The following is an 8,657-nucleotide window of genomic DNA, read 5'->3' as shown; positions in this document are numbered from 1 at the left end:
AGGGCGAGGGAAGAGAGGGAACAGGAAATGACTGCGGCACTGGAAACACAGAAGGAGGGAGAGGAGGCAGGCAGCCAAGAGCCCGAGAGGGAACCCAGGCGTGAGCCTCCGAGGACAAGTGAGTGGTCAGCAGCATCACGTGTTCCTCGGGGTCAGGCGAGATAGGGGCAGAAGGGCTTCTGCTGGATTTAGTGATGGGAGAAAATCGGCGACATCACTGAGGTGGCTTCTGGAGCGCAGTAGGCTCACGAAATGGAAGCAGTGGTGTAGATGCGTTTCGGAAGGCCAGCTATGTTGGGGTGCTAGTTGCGAGGGGTGGGGGATCACACACGATCAATAGTTATTTTTTAAATGGGACACACTTGAGCACAGGCTTCCTCAGCTCTGTAAATGGCAACTCCATCCTTCAGGGTGCTCACACCATGGTGCAAACCTCCCGTGCCCCACACCCAATCTGCTGCCAAAGCCTCTGCCTTCAGACTGCAGCCCTGCTCGGAAGCAGGGCAGATGGGGCAGAGATGAGTTGCTAACTGTTGAAGTTGGGCAGTGGATACCTGGGAGTTACCAAGACTTACATGGATAGAAAAATTAAATATATGTTTAATATTTATATTTATGTATTATATAATATACATATATTTACAATGATTATACATCACATATAATGTTGATGTAAATAATGTCTACAAATAAGTGTATATTATATAGATGACCCAGATATCTCCAGAATCTGACCACATCCCACCCTCCTCTGCCACGTCCACCGTCACTTCCCACCTGGTTTCCACAGGAGCCTCCTGACTAGTCGTTCCGCCCCACCCTTGTCTCCACGGTCTGTTCTTCACACAGCAGCCCGTGTCGCTCCATCAGACCTAGAGCTGGAGCAAAGCCCAGTCCTGCCCGTGCTCTGCTCAGCCACACGAGTGCTTGCTATTGCTAAGACTTTGACACTCGCCGTCCCCTCTTCCTAGACGTTTCCCTCTGTTGTGTGAACAGCTTTCTCCCCACTCCTCCCACTTTGTCCAGATCTTGGTTCTATCCTGTCTCACCAGGGGGACTTCTCTGACCTCCTCTCACAACATGGCAGCAGCCTCTACCTGCCCCCCACTGCTCCGTTGCCCTCTGCAGCGCTCACCGCCCCCTGCATACCCTGCATTCTCTAGTTTGTGCATCCTGCCCCCCGACTAGAAGTAATCTTGTTTTTTTCACGATGTGTCCCCAACACCTAGAACAGTGTCTGGCACCTAATAAAAGCCTCAGGAGATCCTTGTTGCATGAATGCATGGAGCTCCATTTCACAGAGGGGCAGCTGAGACTCTGCCTAAGTCACAACAGGGGAAGTCAAGGGGACAGCTGGGACTTGAAGCCAGGGTGGTTTGGACCCTGAAGTCCTTGCCCCAAGCCCCCGTAGAAGGCAGGGGGAATGGGATTCTGGGCATAGACGCAGGGAGGACTGCCGACACGGGGACGAGGGGACAAGGGAAGGAGGGAGCTGAGACGGGCACGGCTGTGGACTCGGGCTTTGCCAAGCGGATGGTAAAGTAGCTTCTTCTCCTGAAAGAGAGGGAAGCTGGCTGAGGAGTCTGCAGGAGCCGTCCATCTACCCGCAGGGCATCTATGTCTCTTCAGCTTCAGAGCTGGGCTGTCGGCCCACCCTTTCCCATCTCCTCCCCCTCTGATCCCCCTGCCCCCACCTCCAGGCAGGCCAGGCGAGGTAAAGACCCCCAAGCATGGAACGTCTTCTTCTCTCTTCAGAAACACTGGATCTGATTGGCCCAAGGAGGTCCAACCCATGAGAGGAATAGTGCAGGACCTCCTGCGCCCCAGGCCCCTACAGAGGCCCACCTCCTCTCCTGAGGCAGCTGATCCCAGGGAGCAGTTAGACCTGAGATGAGGGGTCCTGGGCTCGTGCCTCCCAGGTGCGCTGCTGGCCCCTCCCAACCCCATTTTTGATCAGCTCCCTCCTGCCTCATGGACCAGGCGTCAATTCCATGTTCTGTTGCTTTATTTTTTTCAATTAAATTTGTCTTTGTCCCCCAGTGGGAAATGAATGTATGCTCCTTATTCATAGAAAATGTGGGAAGACAGAGATTAGAAGAAAGAGAAGACAATGAATGAGAAACTGCTTTTCTAGTGAGGTGACTCCTTCTGGCTTAGGCCCCTCTGGTCCGCCAGAGGCCATCAGCTCGGGTCTATAGGGGTTGCCACAGCCAGCTCGGGCCTTCCCACCTTCGTGGGTTTCAGGAAGAGCCCTCGGGCCCCACGCTTGTCCAAGTGATGCAGAGAGCGGCGCTGACGGGAGTTGCTATATTTAATTATGGCGTCTGCGTCACTGGCGACCACACAGCAGCATCTGCCCAGGCAGCACGCGGGCTGGGGGTGTTTCTGAACGACGCTTTGAGAGAATCACTTTCCACAAGAGAAGGCACTCAGGAGGGGAAGGGAGAGAGCGCAACAGAAAGTGAGGTCGTAAGTAGAAAATCGCTTCTGGGATTTCAAATGGCTTTGTCATGGGGCCCTCCCTTGCTGCTGAGAAATCAGTTGATCTGGGAAAGTTTGTTGCAAACCCTGTGCTCTGTTGCTTTTGGGTGGAGCCGAGAAATGAGTGAAGATAATGAGGCTTTGTGACTTTTATTTTTCAGAGTAGGAGTGGGCAGCATGTGTGGGAGGGGTGATACAGCCACCAGTTCCGACACCGGCTTGGACCTCTGGAAAGGCTGGGTGCCCCTGGCCTGTGTGTCCCAGGCCAGGCTGCCCGTCTGGACACGGTCAGCCTAGGCTCGTCTGGCTCTTCTAAGACTCCCTTAGAAGGGAGTCAGCTCAAGGGAGGAGCAGGATTTGAGTTTGTTCAAACTGACCAGCTAAATTAAGATCATAAGCAGAAGGCACCGCCCCGTTGATCATAACGAAAAAGCGATAAGCTGATGCATTCGATAAACCCCAGCCTTCAAGCTGCTCGGTCACAAGGAAACAAGATGCAGGCCCTTGTCCTCTTGGGTCCTGAGCAGTTCAGACAACCAGCCTCAGAGAAATCCCTGAGGTGACTCGGAGTGTTTTCTGACACCTCATCTGAGCGGCAAACAGAGGTGTTTGGCGCCAAGTTCACTGGAAACCTGAGTGTGTGTCTCACTTCTCACTTGAGCCCAAGCCCCTCCCTCTTCCAGTGAAACCTCCTAGGCCTGGGGTTCCCGGGGTGCCAAGGGACTCCCCACCCTGGGCCCCATGACGAGCATCTCCCTCCCACTCACCAAGTCTTCTGTCTCTTCCTGACGCCCCTTCTCCCTGGGCCCTGTTTGGGGTTTGCCTTGCGCATGAAAGAAGTGAGACCACATGGCTAGAGAAAGAAAACTTCCAGCATATACCCGGAGGGTCAGTCCCCAGGTGGTGATGTTCCCAGCCACAAGAGCTGACACATACCTTTTTTTTCCTCTCTCTTCCTTATCTCTCATTCCTGACTGGCCCCCTTTCCCATTGCCAGCAACAGCGGCTTGGTTCTGTGGCTCTGTGAGGTCTGTCATCCCTGGAAGGCCCCCCAGCCCCCTCCGGCTCACTGCACGCGCCCCCGTGACCACAGGCTCCTCTCTGGAGACAGTGTCGGGTGAGGCGGAGGCGCAGACAGGGAGCTGCCGGTGGCTGAGGATGTGGTGCGCTGCAGACCCCTAGTGGCGGGGTCCAGGCGGCACTGTGCCCCCAGCAGCAGGGCCCTCCTGACTGTGGCTTGGGAAATCCTAAGGGGTCCTCCCCCAGGCCAACCTCGATTCCAGTCTTTGTTCTTGAGAAATTCACAGGGAATTTCATTGGAAGCCTTTCCATCTTCCTTTTGGACAGACAGGCCAATGCCCTGCTTGGGCAGAGAGCACATGGGTCAAAGGTGATGCTACCAGAGAATGGATAGCTAAGTTTTGTGTTAAAGAAGAAGAAAAATCAATCTTCCATAAACATTCTTCTGACCTTAAAATCCCCGAATCTCTGGATGGAGGAGGATAGCGGAGATCTCACTCCTGCCCTCACCCCTGACATTCGAGCTTCCCACCCTCCCAGGGTAGAGCACCCTTCTCCAGACCCCTACTGTTTAAAGACTTCTTTCTGCTGCTAAACTTTGAGTGCATGTGGTGTCTTGGTCACCACTAGCCCAGGCAGCTGGTGCAGTGCAGGTCTCAGGCAGTCCTCAGCAAATGTAGTGGGACTTAACAGGTTCTGAGACCGTCACTTCCCACGCTGGACAGCCCATGGGACACTCAGCTCCCGTGCCCCCTCCCAGGACTTCCCTCCCTGGGCTGAGCATCCCCAGATCCCTGCACAGTTGACTGTGGCTTCTTCCCTCACCTCTGCCTGGGTGGAAATGAGGGAGGGGTTCACTCCATTTGAGAGTGGTCCCTGGAGCAGTCTGCCGCAGTCATCTGCACTCTGGACAGGTCCTGCCGTGGCCTCTGTTGCCTGAATCACACACGGCCTGAGCTCTCACGGCTCCTGAGTGGCTGCCTCCACTGACTGGTGAGCATCGCTATAGATGTTCCCACAGGGCTCTGTGCTCCCCAGGGAGGGTGCCTGCCTCCCGCTCAGCATTTGAGGCTGGTCTCTGATGACACACCACCCATTGCAAGAGTCATCCTGTCCTTCCGAATATCCACAGTGTAAACCGTGGCTGATGGGCGTGCCCATTAGCTGTGGCTTGCTGAGGCTTGCTGCTTTCTGCCCTCCACGTGCTGGCCTTGACTGAAGGAGAAGCAAAAGCACCTGCTTGGAGGAGCAGTCTGATCAGGGCCCTGTGACCTTGGCTCTCCACCCCAGTCACTCCACGGTCCAGGGGCCACAAGTCACTGGTGCGTCTTTGTTCACAGAGGTGGCGAGTGTGCACTCTCTAGCGATGAGAGGTGTCCAGACATTGAATGGGCTGTCCCTAGAGAGCAAGTAGTGAGCTCCCCGTCAGGGGAGGTGCCCACACAGGCTGGTGACAGTATTACAAAGGTCGTGCATTCAGGACAGGTGGCATTTGGACAGAGGGAGGCAAGGTGGTTAAGTGTGTGAGCTTTGGAGTTGGAATGAGTTTGGGGTTCAAATCCTGGCTTTGCTCCATACCAGCTGTGGGACCTTGGGCAAGCCACCTTCTCTTCCCTGAGCTTCATATGGGCGACACCAGCAGGTGTGTGGGTGGCGCCAGACACAGGCTGGCCACTCATCCAGGGCTGTGGTCCTGAGACCACTTCTGAGGTCTCTGCCTGCTCCAGACACCTTCCTTGAACCCCGACACCCTGGCCCGTGCTTCTCCCACCTCCCTGCAGGTGGTGGTGGGGAACTCCTCCTGGCCAGGTCCCCTCTCCCCAGGCGCTGGCTTGCTTCTTTTCAGCCTAGGTCTTGTACTTCACTCCCCCTCCACTCCATCCTAGGCCCCCCCTCCAACTGCCCTGCCTCCCAAAGTGCTCCTCAGAGTCTTCAGAACCCGGGCCAGCGTCCCCAGAGGCCAACATAAAAGGCAAACACCATCAGGTCTCTTGTCACCATCTTTATTTCTGGCCTCCAGCTTGACAAAGTCAATGAAACAACTTGTCCAATGACCCCTCCCCACAATCCACACCATATGCGGTGTTCTAGGCTGCTCTTCTATATATTATTAACTCTTTGATAACATATTTTAATACTTAACTTTAAATACAAGGAAAAACAATAAATTACTCAGCTGAGGGCCGACTGCTGGCCGTCAGACAAGAGTGGCTACTCTGGCCCTGTGAACTGTCCCCTGCCTTGGCCCCAGGACCCCAGTGAGGTAGCAGAAGTTTGCATACAGTACTTATTGCCAGGGATTCCTAATGCTCGCTGCTTTAGTGCTGGAGCCCCAAGTCTCCGGGCCCTTGGCTCCAAGTTCTGGCAGTAACAGTCCCTCCCTATCCCCAGTACAGACAAAAACACTTGTTTAAATAACACACAATAATAAATAAGGCCAAGAAGAAATGTGCCTGGGCTGCTCTCTGCCTCAGGTACCCCCGTGTAAAGCAGGTGGCTCCTCCACTGGCTGGCTGGCGAGGGTGGCACCCATTGTAACGCTAGTTTGTTCTGAGGAGGGGGAGGTCAAGTGGGGCAAGGTCCACCCTTGTCCAGCCAGCTCGGAGCCCCAGATGGAGGAGGCCCACCAGGCTGAGCCCCGGGCACCAAGGCACGGGGCAGGTGGGATTGGCTGGGCTCAAGGCAGGCAGCACAGGCTCAGGTCTAAGCTAAGGAAATCTTACCCCCCTCCCTAACCCTCCTCCAGTCTCCCCAGTAAATTTCTGACATCGGAAAGAAAAAGAAATCTGCCACTTAGATGGTCAGGGTCTGCCTCTGCAAATAATAATGCTAGCTCTTCATGCTTCAGCTGAATTTTCTGTAGTGAAAAATGATCCTTGAATGTTTGAGCAGGTCTTTTAAGAAGTGGGCCACTTCAATTTTGGTGTCTCTGATGTGCTCGCTGGAAACCTGCTGCAGGGCAAAGAGGCCAGCATGTTAGTGGAACGCCAGAACCAGGACGATCAGCATCTACCAGGGGCTTTCTGGGGACCGGCTGGGTCAATCCCCACAAAAGCCCCCATGAGGTGAGTACTGTTATTACCCACATTTTACAGATGTGGAACTGAAGCTCAGGTAGGAGTCAGGAGCCCTCAGGCCGCGTCTTGGAAATCCCAAAGGCATGTCCCTGCTTCCACGGTGGGCCCACCGCTTTGTGGACACATGCCTCAGATGCTCAGCTAGCTTCCCCTGAATCTCCCAGGGTGAGCCCAGGCCTGGCAGAAGTGGGTGCAGGGTCGGGGGGGCAGGGGGGCCTTACCCCAGCTGAGGGCTTGTGAAGACAGAGTGCGCTCAGCATCCTCTGGGTCCTTTGGATGGCACTGCAGTTGGAGATGTTGATCAGGGCTTCCAGGGCTGCACAGTACTGTGGGGACGAAAACGCCGGGGGGTCAGGCCGCACGTTCAGTGAGTTTGCAGGAGGGAGGGGGCTGGGGGGCCTGGTGGAGGTGGGTCTGGGTGGTGGGGAGCCCAGATGATGAGGGGTGGAGAGTGGCTCTTGAAGCCTGCTTGGAACCCCCAGCTGTGTGAGCAAGGCTCAGAAAAGACGAGCAGAGGGCTGCAGCCTCAGCCACCGCCCCCCAGTGCCCAGGGGTCCTCACCATGTTGGCTGTCAGGTTGACACTCCACACCATGCTGCCATTGCACAGGGGTGCCTGAGGGAGCAGAGGACAGTGAGCTGAGTGCTGGCAGGGTCCCAGACCTGCCCAGCCAGCCCAGGCCAAGTCTCCACAGGGATCAGGCCCCACAGGCATCCCCATATAGCAGGGGCAGGCCTAGGACCTTCAGTGTTCCTGAGCTTCAGTTCCTGCTCTGCACAGCGGGGGAGACCCATTGTACAGAGTCTTGGAGCTGAGAGAGAAAAACTGAGTAACACAGCCAGTGAGGGACAAGCCTTGTGCGAAGCTTGCCACAGCCAGGGCAGGAGGACAGATGACACAGGCGAGTCAATCAGGGGCCTGCAGGGAAGGTCCAGGACAGCGTCAGGTGAGGGAGGGGGTGACCAGGCCAATCAGATGGGAGGCCGTGTGGGTCTAGTGTGTAAACAAGCCTGCCTTCTGAACTGGGGATACCGCAGTTTGGAGCATGGGCCCTCTGGTGTCGTCCAATACTGGTTTAATCTGATTTTCGTCAGTTAACCTCACTGACACTTAGTCAGTAAAATGGGGTATCGTACCTGTCTCTTAAGGTGGTTGGCAGCGATGAAATGAGATGTAAAGCCCCGGCAGTGGGCCTGGCACGTTATTAGTGCTCAGAAAGTATGGGCCGTCACCACTGGGGAGAGGAGCTGACTCTACTGATGGATTCTTCCATAAGAATGGGCTTAACTAAGATGCTGTGAATAACAGCCCCATTATCACATTCAAAGCCAATTGGCAAATGCCAAATAGTTCTAGGAGGGTGCCAGCCCTTCTCTGGTCTCCTCTGTTCAGAAACGGCTGAGTAGGAGCTGGCCATGGCAGGCAGGGCCAGGCCAGGGGAGCAGGTGATCTCTGGGGGCTCTGCCACATTCCTTCTCGGGTCCGCCCATATTGCTGCATCCCCCACCCCAACCTGGCCCCCCTCCCCCATGGCCAGGCTCATCGCCTAGTCCTTGGGGCTTCTTCCTGACCTACAGGCATCTTAGGACCAGGCCCAGCCTTCATGGCCCAGACCATGACCAGTACCCTTCCTGAGAGTCCCCCACCCCTGCACCCCCAGAGCTGGGACCGTGGCCAGCAGGCACTCACCTTCTGGTTCTGGGTGATATTGACCAGCTCTTCAATGAGCTCCTTGAGGGCTGTAGAGGGAGGCACAGGGCCCAGGGAGGCGAGGCCACCAAAGCAGGTGAGAGCAATGACCACAGTCAACCAGAGCGCCATGGAGCCTAGAGCCAGCACAGGAAGAGTGAGAAGCAGATGCATAGGCTGGCCTAATCTGAGTATCTTGTGTCCTTGGCCTCTCGTGGCAGCTTTTATAGGCCCAAGTGGTGATGCCTCACACCCTGGTCTCCGCTTTGTCGGGCACTATCTACAAACCACATCTTTACTCATCTTGATTTTACTTTGTGGAAAATCCAGCGTCACATAAAGGAAAGAATTTGATTTCTTGTAGACTTATTACTGAGAGGGGTCTGGGGC

The 8,657-nt window shown here is 55.3% G+C and overlaps 1 protein-coding gene across 1 annotated transcript; it reads right to left on the bottom strand.

The window, feature by feature from the left end:
* Positions 1–6,345: 6,345 nt before the first annotated feature.
* On the bottom strand, positions 6,346–8,441 carry IL13 (interleukin 13). The gene is made up of 4 exons (XM_028168111.1): positions 8,268–8,441; positions 7,140–7,193; positions 6,800–6,904; positions 6,346–6,453 (listed from the first exon to the last, which is right to left on the bottom strand). The coding sequence occupies exons 1-4, from the start codon at positions 8,439–8,441 to the stop codon at positions 6,346–6,348; spliced, it is 441 nt and encodes a 146-aa protein (XP_028023912.1).
* Positions 8,442–8,657: the final 216 nt, after the last annotated feature.

Source organism: Balaenoptera acutorostrata, chromosome 2 (genome assembly GCF_949987535.1).
Source record: "Balaenoptera acutorostrata chromosome 2, mBalAcu1.1, whole genome shotgun sequence".
Lineage (NCBI taxonomy): Eukaryota > Metazoa > Chordata > Mammalia > Artiodactyla > Balaenopteridae > Balaenoptera > Balaenoptera acutorostrata.
Note: the sequence above shows the minus strand (reverse complement) of the source record. Positions and strands in the feature narration are given on the sequence as shown.